The sequence below is a fragment of the Chanodichthys erythropterus genome, chromosome 20 (assembly GCF_024489055.1).
Source record: "Chanodichthys erythropterus isolate Z2021 chromosome 20, ASM2448905v1, whole genome shotgun sequence".
Taxonomy (NCBI): Eukaryota; Metazoa; Chordata; class Actinopteri; order Cypriniformes; family Xenocyprididae; genus Chanodichthys; species Chanodichthys erythropterus.
In genome coordinates this window covers 18,954,131-18,974,284 of record NC_090240.1, presented here as the reverse complement: position 1 = coordinate 18,974,284, position 20,154 = coordinate 18,954,131, and the positions used below count along the sequence as shown (strand labels likewise).

At 36.6% G+C, this 20,154-nt stretch overlaps 3 protein-coding genes across 7 annotated transcripts in view; 1 reads left to right on the top strand and 2 right to left on the bottom strand.

Annotated features, from left to right (window-relative positions):
* Nucleotides 1-3,973, bottom strand: part of LOC137008873 (hormonally up-regulated neu tumor-associated kinase-like) — a 44,069-nt gene extending 40,096 nt beyond the window's left edge. For all 3 annotated transcript variants that reach the window (XR_010892817.1, XM_067370625.1, XM_067370624.1), the window contains exon 1: nucleotides 3,552-3,973. The gene's annotated coding sequence lies outside the window, so the exon portion shown is untranslated. The remainder of the gene's footprint in view (nucleotides 1-3,551) is intronic.
* tbpl1 (TBP-like 1) lies at nucleotides 570-8,545 on the top strand. The gene is made up of 7 exons (XM_067370623.1): nucleotides 570-758; nucleotides 1,466-1,668; nucleotides 4,232-4,314; nucleotides 4,430-4,493; nucleotides 4,583-4,686; nucleotides 5,382-5,476; nucleotides 7,858-8,545. Exons 2-7 carry the CDS (start codon nucleotides 1,534-1,536, stop codon nucleotides 7,935-7,937), a joined length of 561 nt encoding a protein of 186 aa, XP_067226724.1. The 5' UTR covers nucleotides 570-758; nucleotides 1,466-1,533; the 3' UTR covers nucleotides 7,938-8,545.
* A 1,041-nt stretch (nucleotides 8,546-9,586) lies between these two features.
* On the bottom strand, nucleotides 9,587-20,004 carry slc2a12 (solute carrier family 2 member 12). Of its 3 annotated transcripts, none has more exons than XM_067370621.1 (6): nucleotides 19,771-19,906; nucleotides 19,188-19,322; nucleotides 15,688-17,079; nucleotides 13,690-13,812; nucleotides 11,538-11,670; nucleotides 9,587-10,249 (listed from the first exon to the last, which is right to left on the bottom strand). In XM_067370621.1, exons 2-6 carry the CDS (start codon nucleotides 19,297-19,299, stop codon nucleotides 10,156-10,158), a joined length of 1,854 nt encoding a protein of 617 aa, XP_067226722.1. In that variant the 5' UTR covers nucleotides 19,300-19,322; nucleotides 19,771-19,906; the 3' UTR covers nucleotides 9,587-10,155. The 3 variants fall into 3 exon arrangements, with proteins under 3 accessions (XP_067226722.1, XP_067226723.1, XP_067226721.1); XM_067370622.1 differs by lacking the exon at nucleotides 19,771-19,906 and adding an exon at nucleotides 19,446-19,636; XM_067370620.1 differs by having other exon boundaries at nucleotides 9,588-10,249; nucleotides 19,870-20,004.
* Nucleotides 20,005-20,154: the final 150 nt, after the last annotated feature.

Sequence of the window (20,154 nt, the reverse complement as noted above, 5' to 3'; positions counted from 1 at the left end):
GTCCTGTGATTAAATGTATAGTTCACCCAAAAATGAGCATTCTGTCATTTACTCACCCTCAAGTTGTTCCAAACCTGTATGAGTTTCTTTCTTCTGCAAAACAAAGAAGATATTTTGAAGAATGTCGGTAACTAAACAGTTGATGGGCCCCATTGACTTCCATGGTATGGGAAAAAAATCTATGGAAGTCAACTGATTAGTTACCGACATTGTTCAAAATATCTTTGTTTGTGTTCAGCAGAAGAAAGAAACTCATACAGATTTAGAACAACTTGAGGGTGAATAAATGATGGCAGAATTTTCATTTTTGGGTGAACTATTCCTTAAAGAGTGGGGTAGGTTAACACTTTGACTTCATTTATTAAATTCAATATCATAATCAAGTTTTAAAATATTTAAACTCTACTACTGGCACAAATTAATGTTTAGAAATAGTCTGTGAGTAATGAAGGGAAAATGTTATACACACTTTGCTATATTATTAAAATGATCTCGCTGTTCTCCTCCCATCCGCTTGGAGGCGCTGTAGTGTGTTTGAATCCACAGTTTCTCATCTCGCGCAGGAACTAAGGCATCCTTGACAACAATCGCCGGTTGACTGTTGTTTGTGTGTTGACGCTTTTGTTTACTTTGTGTGCTTTCCCGACCGTTCATTTTATCCATATAGTGTTTTAAACATTCAAATAATCGTTTTAAAAACGTTTTATCATATTATAGCAGAAAATTCTCTCGGACATTTGCCGCCCCATATCACTCAAGTAAGTGAAAGTTTTATTAGCTTAATGTGTTTGCTATTCATTTAGTAATTAACTAAAACTCTCTATGTCGTTAAACCTAATTTATGATCGCTTTTGAGTGGATATCGATCTATAACGTTTTATCTGTTATTTACTCTTTGAGCTGAAACAGCTAGCATGCACGTTTAATGTTATTGTGTCCTATTAATGAATTGCATGTGTTGCTTTATATAAATGTTTATTGAATGAATAAATGGTGCTGAGGAAAACTATGACCATGAAGTGTAGCTGAATTTGATAGGAGTTATACTGCAGAAATATACTAAGGTAGTACAACGTCCTGCAAGCGTACTGCTTTGTTATTTGATCTGTTCAAACTCCGTGCAAGTGATTTGTGGGCACCTTAATTTTACATTAAAAAGAGAGTGGAAGATAAACTAATGGCTGGTTTGGCATTGTTCAAGTAGGCATGCCACCCCCCAGATGTTCTTATCCAAAGTGACTTACAGTGTATTTATTACAGGGACCATTCCCCATGGAAAAGCTGTGGTTAAGTGCCTTTGTTTTGGGGACAGTGGTCTTAGTTAATGAATCACCACCTATTGTGGGATTTAAACCTAGAAACCTTTGGTTATAACCATCTAAGACATGTAACCTCATAAGTTAGATTCAGCAAAATTAACACATGTAATGTAAAAAAAAAATGTTTATGTGTTTGTGTTTTTCAGGTTGTGTTTTGTAACGTGACATGCATCTGTAAAGGGGTTGTCAAGCTTAAAACATCTACAGCGGCTCCATGGAACCCAGTAACGATGTGGCGCTTGATATCATCGTTTCCAATGTCGTATCTGTCTTCAGAACCAGGTGCCATCTAAACCTGCGTACCATCGGCCTCGAGGGGACTAATGTCATCTACAAGCCTGAAGTGGGAGTAAGTCTAGACAGTTAGATGTTTTAGATTATATACATTATTTTGAAACTTCTCGACTATTCATCAAATAGTCAGTTACCTTCTTACCAACATTTGAAATGTGTCTAAATGCATGACTTGTGTGGTTGTCAAACGAAATGTGTATGTTCCCATAAATTAAAGACAAAGGGTCTCATTCATGAAACAAGAGCAGAACGAATTTTTGTGTAAATCGTGTGTAAAGTGGTTCTGGTGTAAATTTTCGGATTCATTAAAATGTTCATATTTTCCAAATGTTAGTTGGTACGAAAGAAATCTACACCTGCTCCCAGCCATGCGTAAATAGTGCGTTTAACATCCGAACGTTTTGCTCATTAATAAGGCTGCATTTTAATTCACCTTTATAAGGTACATTACACAGCATTTTGAAAAAATATTATATAAAGTAATTACATATGTTTTTTCTTTTTATTTTTATTGTGAGAGCAAGTAATAGCATCTGCAAACGGAGCACTTTAATCAAATAATTAATTAATTTCAATACGGCTGGGCAAACTAATGGCCCCAAATGGCCAAAATCCTTCGTTTGGTGTCATAATATGATGCCCATATATAGCTATCAGTCGGATTTAATGGGCGGGATTTATGGTAATTGAGAATGAGCTTGCACGCGCGTCCCATTTACGACTGATTGGAATTCATTAACACACACACATCTGATGTTTACGAAGTATTTGTGAATCAGGAGAAGAGTTTTCGGGAAGGTCTCTTTACGCGCAAATCGCTCACATATTTACTCGTATATTTACGTGAATGAGACCCAAAATGTTTGTTTGATCATTTTTCCTACAACAGGTAATAGAGTTGATGAATAATGCGGTTAAAGTTACAATTTGTGTAAAAATTAAATAACAGAATGAGATGATTTCTTTCCTGCCATGTGTAAAAAGAGTCCAAATTGTTTTTTTCTAGGGCTGTCCCCGACTAAAGATTTTTCTAGTCGACTAGTAGTCGTTCATTTAAGCCATGAGTCAACTAATCGCACGTTTATATTAATTTAATTATTAAAATATACAAGAGAGCGGAATATATGCAAAAATAATGATTATAAGTGTGTCTAAAAAAATAGCAAGTTTACATAAATTTATTATTAAAATAAATAACATTTTAATTGTTTATTAATAAACTATTTTTTTTTTTGAGTCAGTGTCGGCTGCAAAGATTGACGATGCCGACTCGTCATCTCCGCAGTAACGCACCTATAGAGAGAAATGCACCTTTCATATGGATTACATAATCAGAGAGTATTTGTTTTTGATTTGAATTGGTTCATTTAAAAGTAGACGTTTCAAGCTTTCTATAGATATATTATCATGTCTGTAAGGCAAGAAGTTTATACGCTGAGTTTCAGTTTATTTATGTGATGCGCTGCTGTTCAGGAAGACCGAGACGGCAAAGCGCATCCTTTATGTTTTCTTTATTTTACAAAAGCACAATGTATTGTTGTTTTTGTGAGTGTACACAAATAAAAGTAGACTCTTTACAGTTCAGAATGATGTATTACTCTTATCTATATGACAAAATTGACAGAGTATTTTAAGTCTGAAAAATGCAAGTGATCACGCCGGTGCCTCTATATAAAGCACGCTATTCTTTAGCTGCCTTCCACACTCCGTATGAACACTTGGATATATAATAGCGCACGTTTATCTAGGTTAACTTTAAAGCGGGCAGCCATGTAAAGTTGCTACTACTTACATGTTTCGAATGATAAGCCATATTTGAGGTTGATGTATGATAGGCGAACGTTTGATTTCCTGCCCGACATACTGTAATTACTACAAGGACCCGCTGTTAAAGGGTTAGTTCACCCAAAAATGAAAATGATGTCATTAATGACTCACCCTCATGTTGTTCCAAACCCGTAAGACCTCCGTTCATCTTCGGAACACAGTTTAAGATATTTTAGATTTAGTCCGAGAGCTTTCTGTCCCTCCATTGAAAGTGTATGTACGGTAGACTGTCCATGTCCAGAAAGGTAATAAAAACATCATCAAAGTAGTCCATGTGACATCAGTGGGTTAGTTAGAAGTTTTTGAAGCATCGAAAATACATTTTTGGTCGAAAAATAACAAAAACTATGACTTTATTCAGCATTGTATTCTCTTCCGGGTCTGTTGTCAATCCACGTTCGGACACGGACTGTTCGCCTTAACCACTTTCTGTGGAGGTTTTTTTTTTTCTGCTACTAACCTCTACCTAATAATAGTTGACTATTAGGGGGCAGCCCTAGTTTTTTCTTTGAAGACTAGCAACTTTTCTTGCTATGTTCTGTTCTGTTACATAATAGTATAATACATAATTTCACTATTATGTCTTGACTAGTAGGTTTGCATAAATACAAAAACATGTATTTTGTTCCACTAAAGTTATAATAGGACACTAGCATGTAGACAATTCATGGAAAGTGCCATCAGCATTGTTTTCACCCTTTGCCTTAGATCGTCAGTATCAGCAGTATTAATCAGTTTATGGCCAATTATTAACTCGTGTTGTTGCTTATGTTTTATGGATGTTTTTCCAGAAAGTCCTGATGAAGCTGCGAAAACCACGTATTACTGCCTCTATATGGTCATCAGGGAAAATTATTTGCACTGGAGCAACAAGGTCTCACTAAAATCTCCTTTTCAATTCTCAGAATTGCTTGAAGAGTTGCTTTTGCTGCTAAGATACAATCTGTCTGGTTAATTGGTAAATTTCTTGCATGCTTATTTTTGTTTAGTGAGGAGGAAGCCAAACTGGGTGCTCGACGGTTGGCCCGCTGTCTGCAGAAGATTGGATTCAAGGTGTCTAAATGGATTAATAGCTACTTGATGATTAAAACTGCTTTGTAGGTCTTCTGAATGTTGAATAAATGGTATTGTCTCATCTGCAGGTGAGATTCTCAGACTTTAAGGTTGTCAATGTGCTGGCTGTGTGCTCCATGCCCTTTCAAATCCGTCTCATTGAGTTCACTAAGAATAATCGGCCCATTGCCAGGTAAGACCTCCCAGGGTGTTCTCCAACTACACATACAATTTATCATAATACCCATGTTTTTTAATAGTAGGTGCACTTGTGTTGTAGATGGTCAGTATTATTGAAAGAGGTTAAGAGACAACAGACTGGCTTTGTGCTTATGAACAATGACACTATTTTCTTTTAGAGCTGCTGTACAGTTGAAATGAACTCTGTTTGCATCATTGAATCATTGTCCTTTTATCAGTGTAAAGCTGCTTTGAAACAGTCTGTATTGTATAAAGTGCCGTATAAATAAAGGTGACTTGACTATTAACATCCGTTTTGGGTCGAACTGACAAGTGGTCAGTGCAAAATACAGGTTTAAACAGTATACTGAACCACACCGAGTAAGAGACGAATGTAGTGATGAAATTGGAGACTTTCCTCTCTATAAAATTCAGTCACAAGTGGTCACAGGAGGCACATTTGAGATGCATGTTAATACCAGCTGTGAACATTAATGTGCCTCATCTGACCACTTGTGATCAGATTGCGAGAGATGGATGTTAACACCAGCTCCAAAGGAACCCTTAAGAGCCTAAAAAGGGGAACGGTGCTCTCTAGTGGTGAAATGGTGTGTGCTGCATTGAGCAATCTCGTGCTGAGGAACATGTTCTCCTGCAGCTGGATTGCTGGGGTCTCATCACTATGTTTGTGTCTGTGTGTATTTTTAGCTATGAACCCGAGATCCACCCTGCTGCGTCATACAGAATCAAAAACCTCAGGAGTACAGTGCAGGTGTTTTCCACAGGCAATATCACTGTTACAGGTAAATAGCTCACATTATCATTCGCTCAGTATAATTTTAGCTACCATAATCAGGGTTTTGTCTGGAATGTACTGAAAATAATCTAGACAGCTGAAGAACCTTTTAATACAATGCCCCAACCCTTAGCATTTAATGAATTTCTATGAAAAACACCAGTGTGGAGCACCTTTTCAGTGCATGCCTCTATAGAGCTCATACAGATTACTGAATTAGTCACATACTTTAAAGAATTACACACAACACACTATTACACACACACAAGTGTGGCTGTAACAACTACATGAGCTCGTATGGACAGAAGCTTGTATTTTGGGTTGCTTTGACGTTGTGGAAAATAGAATAATAGACACAAAAATGTATTAGCCTTTTTACCTGTTATTATCAATCTAAATTAATCTACTGCGAAACAATATAGGAGCTTGTTAAAACTCAAACGTGAGATTTTACTGGGACGGCGTGTTCTTTATTTATTACAGTTCGTTCATTTATTTTCCATTCTTATTTTATTTAAATAGCCTACCCTTTACTGTGTCAGTAATTACTTTGCTGTTAATTTCTGATTTGGGAGTGATTTGTTTGTAAGAAAAATGTTAGGTTACCTTATTAAAAGTATTGCTCTTAACATACGTGTTTTGTATCACTAGCACAGTGTTCGTTCTCGCAGCACATAAGCCCTGCCCACGTGACCGAAGCTTCAAAGCTCAAAAAATGGTATTCGGACCAGCCCTACATGAAATACTGTTTTAATTGTGAAGTAATAAAAAAATAAAATAAAAAAAGAATATTTTTTTTTGCATTATTTTCAATGGGAAAAAAATTATAATTATTGCATAAATATTACTTCGTAATATGAAATTCTCTCAAAATACAAACAAAAAAAAATATTATTGAACAAAAATAGATTAAATTGATTTTACTGAAAATGAAAGTTACATTTCAGGTGTTCGGTCACTTGACCGCGAACAACACAAGTGTGACCCCCCAAATGAACAATACCAGAGGTTAATTTCTTTATCCTCCTGGGAGCCAGGAATAGACTTTTGTCCTCTGTAGTGGACATTATATTTTAGTGATTTTCTCTGGCATCATACATGTTATAGTTTTAACTCATAACCACATTTTTGACAACAACTTCTCCTTAGTCTTTAAATAAGACTGACATTAATTTAATGATCAAACAAAACTCTTATGGAAATATGATATTTTGTAATCATCATTTAAATCGGATTATTTTTCAAATTTATAAATCAACATTTCAGGGAAATATTATGGGGTTTCTAATCACTTTTTTACGAAACAGGACATAAATTTTATACATGTCCACTGTAGAGGACAACAGGACTTAAAGGGTTAGTTCACCCAAAAATGAAAATTCTGTTATTTATTACTCTCCCTCATGCCGTTCCACACCCGTAAGACCTTCATTAATTTTCAGAACGCAAATTGAGATATTTTTGTTGAAATCCGATGGCTCCGTGAGGCCTCCATAGCCAGCAATGACATTTCCTCTCTCAAGATCCATTAATGTACTAAAAACATATTTAAATCCTTTCATGTGACTACGAAAATATTTTTGCTGCTTCATAATGCTCCGAATCTTCCTGAAGCAGTGTTTTGAAATCGGCCATCACTATATAAGTCGTTATTTTGTTTTTTGGGCGCACCAAAAATATTTTCGTCGCTTTATAATATTAATATTGAACCACTGTACTCACATGAACTGATTTAAATATGTTTTTAGTACATTAATGGATCTTGAGAGAATGTCATTGCTGGCTATGCAGGCCTCACGGAGCCATCGGATTTCAACAAAAATATCTTAATTTGTATTCCGAAGATGAACGAAGGTCTTTCGGGTGTGGAACGACATGAAGGTGAGTAATAAATGACAGAATTTTCATTTTTGGGTGAACTAACCCTTTAAATCATGTTTATCAGGCATTTTGGGAGAAACGACAAGCAATTAGTGATTACATGCTGCCCCAAGAACACATTAATATGCAAATTAGATACAGTGTATAGATGCATTGTATTGAATGGGAAAACCTGTGTATGGCTATTTTACCCAGATATTGCATAAAGTAAAATGGTATATCAGTTAATTTTTTTATATCTTTCATAACATAGTTGAGAATCATCTTTAAACAAAGTTTGGTTAAAAAAAAAACCTGAAGCCTAAAAATTGATTGGTGAATAAAAAATGTATTTTATGCTCTAAACTATGTAATAATGTGAAAAAATACCAAATTCAAAAAACCTTTTTTTTTTTTTTTCTGGGTCCCAGGAGGATATGAAAACATTTTAGATGTGAATAATGAATGTAACCCACTGTTTAGCATAAAGAAAATCTGAACAACTGTTCATTTTCCCCCTCTCTCTAGGACCAAATGTTCAGAGTGTGGCATCTGCCGTGGAGCAGATTTATCCTCTGCTGTTTGAGTGTCGGAAAACACTGTCATAAACCACACACACACATGCGTAGGCACCGGTTTGAAATTAAAAGCACCTTATCATTGAATGTTCTAAGGCTTGTAACTGTTGTACTGTATGTGTCTCCAAGGCAGCTTTTGCCATTTCACGTCCAAGCGGGTCTAGGTCGTGTGTTTTCAGAGTCATGCCTTTGAACGTTGACTTTGGTGTTCGGACCCCATGACAATTACAGACGACCTCTTAAAGCTCAGAAGAGGACCATTAGTGCATTGACATTGTGTTGCTGGCATTGTGTAGTTTATAAACACTTGAATTAACTGTATTATAATGCATGGACACCAAAGTAAAAACTGGCAAGCAGTGATATTTAAAGATCGCATTTTACTGATTTCAGTTTCAACTTCTTGGAAATTTTAACTAAGTTGATTTTAGTGATGTCTTCACGGCTCATTTAATGATACTATAAGTCAGAAGCAAGAGGTTAAAGGGCAAACACTTCACATTTAAACAGCAGGTGATGCATATCTGTTGTATGCTGTGGACAAGAACACTCTGGGTTGTCAAGGAGTCTTTGGTCCATATGTTTATGTAATATGTGAAAATTTTTTGTATTTTATAATAAACAAAATAAAAAAATAACCCCTATATTAAGTCATAATTGTCACTAATTTTTGTGTGTCTGTGTCTTTTCAAGAGGAATATCCCAGCATCACTCCCATTTAGGCTCCTTAGTTGTTTTTGTAACTCAATGTTAATTTGATTATGGTTTATATGTTTAAATCCATTCTGCAGATTTTCCTCACAGTTAAGTACTTTAGAGTCGAAAGTCACAAAGGCCGTATGAAACACAGTTTATATATATATATATATATATATTATATATACACACACATATATACAGTTGCAAGAAAAAGTGAACCACTTGCAGAATCTGTGAAAATATTAATTTTAACAAAATAAGGGATATAATACAAAATGCATGTTATTTTTTATTTAGTACTGTCCTGAGTAAGATATTTTACATAAAAGATGTTTAAATATAATCCATAAGACAAAAAAAAGCTGAATTTATTAAAATAACCCCATTCATAAGTTTGTGAACCATTGATTCTTAATACTGTGTGTGATTACCTGATGATCCACGACTGTTTGTTTGTTTTGTGATGGTTGTTCACGAGTCTCTTGTTTGTTCTGAGCAGTTAAACTGAGCTCTGTTCTTCAGAAAAATCCTCCAGCTCCTGCAGATTCTTCAGTTTTCAAGCATCTTTTGAATATTTGAACCCTTTCCAGCAGTGGCTGAATGATTTTGATATCCGTCTTTTCACACTGAGGACAATTGAGGGACTCAAACACAACTTTTAAAAAAGGTTCAAACATTCACTGATGCTCGAGATAACAAAACATTTTGCATTAAGAGCCAGGGGGTGAAAACTTTTGTTTCAACCGCCGGAAACGCGTCAATAAAATGATTTGTAAACGTAGCCTCAGGCGTCACGCCCACGGACCATTGGCTGAACTTCTGCCGTCAGTCTGAAGCTGAAGGTCTGGCTACGCTATCTTAAAAAAAACAACAACAACCAGAAAAGTATATCGCTACTACAATCCGAATTATATTTATTTATTTAATGGTTTATCATTAGAAAATGTGTTTTAATAAATCTAATTATTTCAAAAATGTATTTACTGCATAAATGATGGAGCAGGACACTTTTTTTTTTACTAACATCACATATATTTTTAATGAACAAAATTCCATTTTGTAAATATATGTCAATTTGCAGTTGTGCAATTTGATGGCATGAAAGCATCTCAAATCAGAGACATCTTTAAGTGTCACCTTTAAGGTAGTTCTCAGCACACAAATACTGATATGTTGCTGTGCCACATTGGCTTTGACTTGCCATGTCATGATTATGATCATGATTGCACAAATACAATTTCCAAAACATTTCATAACAGTGAGTTTTAAAAGCTCCAATTCCAAAGCTACTTAAAACAAATTTTAAAACCTAATACAAATAAACCAGACTGACTTATTTAATTCGTCTCAACTGACTCATCACGCCATGAGAAGGTTTATTAAGCAAAATTGTTTTCACCATGACAACATTAGTTAGTCATATCTCTTCCACACAGTAGATCAGTGTAGTCACACATTTGGATGTCCTTTAAGTTGTCCGACGGCACCAAGAACAATCTGTTGCTTGCAAATACCCTTGTGCTCTTCCACTCTTCATCTAGGTAAAAAGTCACATGGTTGCAAGAGCTTTTTCCTCCAATGAGGGTTGTTCTGTAGCCTTGTGTTTTCTTCTATGACATAGCAGTGTGCTGCTCAGGTGATTCCTGCAAAACAGGACTCTATCATTATGTGATGCACTTTAGAACATAAGCTCCCTGATGTATGCAAAGTAGGTGGAGTACATGCATTTGCAAAAACAATGTTTTGCTTCACATCATTCTCTCAAAGAAATATGTTTCAAAATATTTCGCTGAATGGGGTGTGTGCATGTTGTAAAACTGGTTGCATGTTACCAAGTCTCTGTGATATTCAAGTCATAACATTCAGTGTAAATCTATGGGAATTTTTTTCAACCATTTAAATTGAATTTAATAAATAAAATTATTTAAAGGGGCTATAGATTTTTTCATGTATTTTTTTATTGCGAATGTGTCAACAGCTTGTAATGAAACTCAAAAAACGAGACATTCTTCGACTTCCTAGCTTGGCGAATGTTCAGGATAATGCTATAAGAGCCATTCTGTACTTTAATGTCAATGTGTCATGTAAAGAAAATGGATTCATTCAAACTATAGTTTCACAAAGCCAGATCTATATAGTTCTATATATTCTCAAATATACTTTATAATTAAACTATCATAACAGTTTTTAATTTTAATTATGTCATCTTTCGACATGATACCGGTGAATTGCAAAGCTGGTGCAAAGATATCCACATCGCTGTGATCACATGCTTTCTTAACAAAAATGAAAAATCAGCAGTTATGTGTTTATTTTGTTAGAGGAGAGGAAAGCGCGCAGCACATATTAACATATTCATCTAAAGGTCAGATGCAGCAGCATGGACGTCATCTCGAAGTTCATTAATAGTATATCACTGCAAAAGCATTTCCAATTTCATTTTACTTCTAAGTGAAGAACAAAAAAGAACTTTGCCGTGAGTATATTGTGGCCTTGAATCATGTTCAATCTCTAGTACGTTACTTGTGTGCGAGCGCGAGAAATACGTTTCTGGCTGCAGTTCACTTAACGGCCACCGGTGTCGCTAATAGCAAGGGTTCTACATATAGGTTTTGAGATTTAATATTTACATTTAAACATATATTAAATTATTTATTTATATTATAAAATATAATTTATTTTAATTAATACAATTATCTTGCATGCCAAATATGATATGATAAACAACACAAATCCATTGACTACCATAGTATTTATTCTTCCAAATATCTTCCTTTGTGTTCAGCAGAACAAAGACATTCATACAGGTTTGGAACTACTTGAGGGGGAGTAAATGATGACAGAATTTTCATTTTTAGGTGAACTATCCCTTTAACATAAAACACATTTGTTTGTGTAGGTGTGTGTGTGTGTGTGTGTGTGTGTACTCACTTCATGGCAAGTTCCTTAGAGATCTGTTCCAGTGATCGGCCTTTCGTCTCTGGCACGAATACAATCACAAACACCACCAACACAAAGCTCATAGCAGCATAGGAGAAGATCACGGTGGGCAGGCCGATCCTCTCTACAACCACAACACATTACAGTAATCACCTCTGAAAAACACTCCTTTCTGCTGTAAAACCTTTTTTTGTTTATTGTTCTGTGCAGAAATGTGTAAGTTTGTGTTTCTTGTGTTTTCATTCCATCTCTGCAGGAACATTCCCACAGGTGGCAAATGAATGTTTGGCAGACTGCCTCTAAACACACAATCCTAACTCAGTCCACACTTAGTGATCAGTTTCTGAGAACATAGTCTATACAGCTCTCAATGAGTATGACAGTAACAGTATTTCATACAAATTAGTCTACAGTCTAATGAGTCTTTGTGTATAAGATAGATAGATAGATAGATAGATAGATAGATAGATAGATAGATAGATAGATAGATAGATAGATAGATAGATAGATAGATAGATAGATAGATAGATAGATAGATAGATAGATAGAAGGCTATGGGAACAACATGCTGGATTAAATTCTAACATTAATAATTGATCAACTGTTTTTCCAGAATAGTAATTTGAATCAAAACAACATCCTTTTTACCTTGTTGGTTAATGATCTATGGCTAATTTAACTCTTACATAACTCCTGAAGGGACAATATCATGGTGTCTTTGTCAGACTCTTTTTAAGAAATTAAAAGGTGCCGTAGAACGTCTTTTTAAAAGATGTAATATAAGTCTAAGGTGTCCCCTGAATGTGTCTGTGAAGTTTCAGCTCAAAATACCCCATTGATTTTTTTTTTTTTATTCATTTTTTTAACTGCCTATTTTGGGGCATCATTAAATATGCGTCGATTCAGGCTGCGACCCCTTTAATTCTCCTGCTCCCCGCCCATGGAGCTCGCGCTTGCCTTAAACAGCATAAACAAAGTTCACACAGCTAATATAACCCTCAAAATTGATCTTTACAAAGTGTTCGTCATGGAGCATGTCTAATCGCGTAAGAACAGTGTTTATTTGGATGTTTACATTTAATTCTGAATGAGTTTGATGGTACTCCGTGGCTAAAGCTAACATTATACACTGTTGGAGAGATTTATAAAGAATGAAGTTGTGTTTATGAATTATACAGACTGCAAGTGTTTAATAATGAAAATAACGAGTCTTGTCTCTGTGAATACAGTAAGAAACTATGGTAACTTTAACCACATTTAACAGTACATTAGCAACATGCTAACGAAACATTTAGAAAGACAATTCACAAATATCACTAAAAATATCATGTTATCATGGATCATGTCAGTTATTATTGCACCATCTGGCATTTTTTGCTATTGTTCTTGCTTGCTTACCTAGTCTGATGATTCAGCTGTGCACAGATCCAGATGTTACTGGCTGCCCTTGTGTAATGCCTTGAACATGGGCTGGCATATGCAAATATTGGGGTCATACATATTAATGATCCCGACTGTTACGTAACAGTCGCTGTTATGTTGAGATTCACCTGTTCTTCGGAGGTCTTTTAAACAAATGAGATTTATATAAGAAGGAGGAAACAATGGTGCTTGAGACTCACTGTATGTCATTTCCATGTACTGAACTCTTGTTATTCAACTATGCCGAGGTAAATGACATTCATGTCTGTAGCAGAAACAATAAGGGACAGCTTTTGTATTAAAATGTAATACTTAGGCTTAGGGATTTGAACAAACTACTAACCTTAAAAAAATAATAGTGATGCTCAGTAATTATAAAATTTTCCTCCTCATAGTGTCCCAGAGTTAAAAAGCATCAAATCAGCAACTACTAAGCCTGACCACATGAGAATGGACAAATTAACCACTTATCTAAATTGAGAAATAGAGCCTTAATCTTCAAGGTTTTATTGGACGAACTTCAGAGGCCAGGTACTAATAAATACACTGACTGCACCCTGCAATAAAACTTGGGTCATGATGATCTATTGATCTAATATCTGTAAATAACCTCTGTGTGTGTGTGTGTGTGTGTGTGTGTGTGTGTGTGTGTGTGTGTGTGTGTGTGTGTGTGTGTGTGTGTGTGTGTGTGTGTGTGTGTGTGTGTGTGTGTGTGTGTTACCTGTCATGGTAAGGAAAGTCATCGATATGAGCAAATTTGTGGCCCAGTTAAAAGCAGAGATGACAGACACAGCCTTTCCACGGATGCCAGTCGGAAAGATCGCACTCAAAACCACATGAACCACTAAAGATAGACGATTACACAGGCAGAAATATGTTTGGTTAAAAAAGTGAGAGAAAGAAAGGACAGCTTATAAAAATGAAAAATGTGCAAAATAAGCTTTTTACAGAAATGCGTCATTAAAAGAATAGATTTTTCAAACCTGTATGACTTTCTTTCTTTCTGATTTTTCTTTGAAAATCATCATCAACTTTTTCCAATATATTGTAATGGAAGTGAATTGTGACTATGAAGCTCCATAAAAGAATCACTCTTTTGAGTCTGATCTTTTTAATGAATCAGTTTGAATGATTCGTTCACAAATTGAGCTGATCCAGTTCTCAAGTACAGCTCACTGATTCAATGATCTGGTCACAGCAGTTAAGAGATGAGAGTAGTAGCGATGTGCAATTCATGAATAAATCATTCTATTGAGGTTGAACTTTTCAATTAATTGGTCTGATGATTTGTTCAACAAATCAGATCTGAAATGATTCTTGAGTTTCAACTCACTGATTCAATGATCCGGTCAGAGCTGTTAAAGTGTTAGTTCATCCAAAAAAGAAAATTCTGTCATTAATTACTCACCCTCATGTCGCTCCAAACCCATAGGACCTTCGTTCATCTTCAGAAACACAAATTAAGATATTTTTGATGAAATCCGAGAGCTTTCTGACATCCGATAGACTGCAGCGTTATTACCACTTTCAAGGCCCAAAAAGGTAGTAAAGACATTGTTAAAATAGTCCACGTGGTTCTACCTTAATGTTATGAAGTGAGAATACTTTTTGTGAGCAAAAAACAAACAAAAATTAATTCAACAATTTCTTCTCTTCCGTGTCAGTCTCCAACACTCTTTGCATAGTAAACACAGTGCAGCGCTTCAGAGTTCTACGTCCAAACACCGGCTCAGTATTGGCCGACGCTGTGCACGTAAGCACCATGATGCATGTGTGTGATGCTGACACAGGAGCTGACCAATAATGAGCCGGTGTTCTGACATAGAACCTGGAAGGGAAGAGAAGAAAGAGAAGAAATTGTTGAATAAAGACAATAAATTGTTGAATCGCGAATCGAGAAATGATTCTTGATCGATTCTGAGATTTTCCGAATGCATCACGATTCTCTCTCAAATCGAATCATTCATAAATTTTGAAATGGTTGAAGCGAATTACAAGGGTGTTTGCAGTGGGCTGTTTTAAATTAATCTTGCGTCATAAAAGCATTCTGAGGTGCAAGTAAATAGCTTAATGCACGAGCGCTCTCTTCTTCCTGAACATTTGAGTATGCGATTAAAAGCTGTTAAAAATTAAGCTCAGAATCGATTTGAAAGAGAATAGCGATACATTCGGAAAATCTCAGAATCGATCCACGAATTGAGATGAATTGATTTATTGTCTCAGCTCTATTATTTTTGTTTGTTTTTTGAACACAAAAAGTATTCTCATTGCTTCATAAAATTAAGGTTGAACCACTGTAGTCACGTGGACTATTTTAACGATGTCTTTACAAACTTTCTGGGCCTTGAAAGTGGTTAAAGAAAGCTCTTGGATTTCATCAAAAAGATCTTAATTTGTGATCCGAAGATGAACGGAGGTCTTACAAGTTTGGAACGACATGAGGGTGAGTAATTAATGACAGAATTACATTTTTTTGGGTGAACTAACCCTTTAAGAGATAAGAGTAGAAGGGTTGTCCAATTCATGAACAAATCAGTCTTTCAATGAATCGGTCTGAATATTTCATTCACAAATCAGACTTTTCCTTTTGCAACCCACAGACGAAAGCCAGACATATTGGTTTGGAATGACATGAAGGTGATTAAATGATGAAATGATGGTGAGTTATCACTTTAACAGGAATGTTTGTTTTTATGTGACAGTGTGAACAGTGGCTTACTTGGTCCCAAGCTGATGGAGAATCCAGCTACATATACCAGCAGGCTGACCAGAGAGATCCATTTCAGAGAGGGCGACACCTCATTAACATGAAGAGGCTGAAGAGCAATTTTTGAACTGTCTTTCTCAGAACCCTGAGTCGGTTCCATCAATACTGTCCTATGATCATAAGTGTAGTTTAAAATCAAATGGTCCTTAGTGTCATTAATGCTAGTGAGGAAAGGATCGGATTTGTGCTTGGTTTGAAGTTTATAATCGGAAGGCTGGTATAAGCCCAGTGGAGTGTTCGTCTGCATGTCAATCTCATCTCCCATCCCAAATATCGTAAGGTTTGCTTTACTTACGGAGCCCGTGCATAGGCTGGAAACATGTGTGCGGCTCTGCATAGTAACGGCCCCCAGAGTTGCTGTTGACAAGGTCATGATTACGGCTCCAACACACAGAAGGGCTTTAGGCCCCACTTTGTCCACTAAGAAGACTGCAGGAATGGTCCCGCCCACTTTAACAACACCAAACCCTGTGGACGCAAGTGTCGCTGCCTCGTTCCCATGAAAGCCCACGCTGCTAAGAACAGTTGATGCGTACGCCAAAATGTTGGGCTGTCCCGTAGCCTGCTGCAAGAAAACCAGAGCAGCGCCAACAAGCAGTCTCTGAAGCATGTTGTCACGGGAACGGAAGAGGTCCAGGAAGCCGTGCAGGCGCTCCGCCCCCAGTGCCAGACGAATAGCCCGAAGTTCGTCCTCCACCGCGTCCACTCCTTTGATCCCTGCACGGAGACGGAGGAGAGTGGCGTAAGCCTCTTTCTCACGTTGTTGAGCTAGCAAAAAACGCGGACTCTGAGGCAATAGCGGCATGATGCCGGCTTGCAGCAAAGCTGGAAACAGTACGCCACCGAATGTAAACCTCCATCCATCCGGGACCCCTGCGAATGCCCAACTCAGTCCAAAACCCAACAGCATCCCTAAAACTACCATTAACTCATATACACACACACACCTTCCACGCCAGGTGGACGGTGCCACTTCCGCCGCATACAGGCAAGACGCTGTGCCTGACAGCGCTACCGCCATGCCGACCAACATCCGCCCGACCACCAGCGTCCAAAATGACACCACACACACACTCAGAAGCGTCCCCAACACACACAGAAGCGCAGTGAGAATGATAGAGAACCGCCGTCCGTAACGGTCCAGGATGGTGCCGCCACCCAGGGAGAGGAGGAAGGCTCCGAACAGAAGAGACCCAACGACTTGCTCTTGCTCTGGGCAGGAAAGAGTCAAAACATCCCTGAGTTGAAGCAAAGCTCCTGATATCAGACTCATCTCATAACCCATCATCAACCCACTCAGGCAGGCCACAGACACGGAACACAACACCAGAGCTGTGCCATTACCTACAGAGAGACAGAGAGATATGAAAGACAGCATGTAAATACATTAATATGACTCTCAAATTACTATATAGATTAAACAGTGCCAGTATGCAATCAAAATAACGAATATGGAATGTTATTGTACATAACAAAAATCATCATCATCACAGAATCACTTGACTGATTGTGTTTACTGCAAATCACAATACACAAACACATGCTAAAATGGCTTTGGTTTTCGAGGTTTGTTCCATGCTGTCCTACAAACAACTATAAAGTAAGCACTGGCAAGCATATGAATTGCTTTATTGCAGACTCTATAATCCTCCCAGATAAATGGTGAAATAGTCTGCACACTAATCACCTATTTTTAACTATAATGACTATCAAACTTTAATTACTTGACTTTATGACTGATTGATTACAACATCACAGCTGTCACAAGAAATGTTAAGTAGTAACAATGGGGTTCCATTAGTTATGGTTTGTATTACATAACTGTTACATAACTAAGGCAACATGCCTTAGGCACAAAACTTATTCTCGTCGCTTTATAATATTAAAGGTGCCATCGAACGTTTTTTAAAAGATGTAATATAAGAATGTGTCTGTGAAGTTTCAGCTCAAAATACCCCATAGATTTTTTTAATTAATTTTTTTAACTGCCTATTTTGGGGCATAATTAGAAATGCGCTGATTCATGTTGCAGCCCCTTTAAATGCTCACGCTCCCCGCCCACGGAGCTTGCGCTTGCCTTAAACAGTGCATAAATAAAGTTTACACAGCTAATATAACCCTCAAAATTCTTTTTTACAAAGTGTTCATCATGCATACTGCATGCATGCATCAGATTATGTGAGTATTGTATTTGTTTGGAAGTTTACATTTGATTCTGAATGAGTTTGAGGCTGTGATCCGTGGCTAACGGCTAATGCTACACTGTTGGAGAGATTTATAAAGAATGAAGTTGTGTTCAGGCATTATACAGATTGCAAGTGTTTAAAAAATGAAAATAGCGATGGCTCTCATCTCTGTGAATACAGTAAGAAACAATGGTAACTTTAACCACATTTAACAGTACATTAGCAACATGCTAACGAAACATTTAGAAAGACAATTTACAAATATCACTAAAAATATCATGTAATCATGGATCATGTCAGTTATTATTGCTCCATCTGCAATTTTCCGCTATTGTTCTTGCTTGCTTACCTAGTCTGATGATTCAGCTGTGCACAGATCCAGATGTTAATACTGGCTTCCCTTGTGTAATGCCTTGAACATGAGCTGGCATATGCAAATATTGGGATCATACATATTAATGATCCTGACTGTTACATAACAGTCGGTGTTATGTTGAGATTCACCTGTTCTTCGGAGGTCTTTTAAACAAATGAGATTTATATAAGAAGGAGGAAACAATGGAGTTTAAGACTCACTGTATGTCATTTCCATGTACTAAACTCTTGTTATTTAACTATGCCGAGGAAAATTCAATTTTTAATTCTAGGGCACCTTTACAGTTGAACCACTGTAGTCAAATGAACTGTTTTAAATATGTCTTCAGTAGCTTTCTAGGCATTGAAAGTGTTAATTATCTTGCTGTCAATGGAGGCCTCACTGAGCCATTGGATTTTATCAAAAATATTAATTTGTGTTCTGTAGATGAACGAAGGTCTTGCGGGTGTAGAACGACATGAGGGTAAATTAATGGCAACATTTTCTTTTTCACTAACCCAAACTACTAATCCCAATACCTTACCTATTACCAATACACTACTATACCCAATACCTTACCTAAACTTATCAACTAATCAGCAGTAATTAGGAGTTTATTGAGGCAAAAGTCATAGTTAATAGTCAGTTAATAGTGAGAATTGGACCCTAGACTAAAGTATTTAAATGAAAGTAATTATCAAAATTAATTATCAAATTAAATTAATTATCAAATTTCTTTTGAAAATTAAGGATGGATGACCTGCCTATTTTACACAGCTATCTTATACCAAGTGAAAGACCTGTTTTAGTAAAGTTTGACTGGACACACAGACTTTGACATCAAAAACTAAAAACATGGGAAGGTTTTTTTTTCTTTTTTTCTTCTGTTACCTATGTGAGAGAATACTTACCCGATTTTGCAGATGGGCTTTTCTCTAGATGTATGTGTGTATCTGGACTCTGTAGAAATGTTTTGCTCTGAGGGTCAGAAGTCATCCTTACGGACTCTTCAGGTAAATCCATGTTCTTCAAGGGTTGTGGTCCAACTACAGTAGGTGGACAGTAAACAATAATTATTTAACAATAGGTTCATAACATATATTCAGCATTTCATCAGCGATGATATTACTAATGAAAAATTATACTAAGGAAACTCATTTGTACGGGACTTTTTAAACCTCTCCCATGACACCTTCACAACCCTGGAGATATTCATTTGGGATTAGACTAATAGAAACATTTTCAAACATAGTCTGTCTCTTAGTAAGAAGATCTGCATTGAAATATATCTATAATAAGCAAATAAGCAATTAACTCCTAAAAAACACAGACTGGTTCTCTAGTTCATGGAAGCTCATACTGACTAACAAAGCCACCAATGAGAGCAGCACAACATACATCATCAACAACAACAACAACAACTGTATTTACAGCTCTTTTAACACATTTACAAGTATAACAGCATGTCCCAATCAGGAATGCACAGCCACTGACCATCTTGGATTTCTCAGTGCCACTGCTCTTGGTACAGATCAACAAGTAAAAGCTCAAGATCATTCAAACAGAGCGTTCGCGTTTTAATGCGCCTGTTACCTCTTTAACGCCAGTAATGGGGAATGTTGTCTATGAAATCATTGCAGCTCTTCGACTTTCTTCCCGGGTGGCAGTAACTTATCTGTCCTTATGTCGACACACGTTTCTTGTTTTGGAAGGCACAGTGACTTAAACTCCGCCTACACTAACCAATGCAAAACAGCGAGACTGAAAGTGTCAAGTAAGCAGAAGGGGATGAAGAACTAAGCGGTTCTGACTGGGCTGTGTTCATAAATTATTCATAAATTTTTTATTAAATAATGGTTTGGACTTAACAATGTGGTG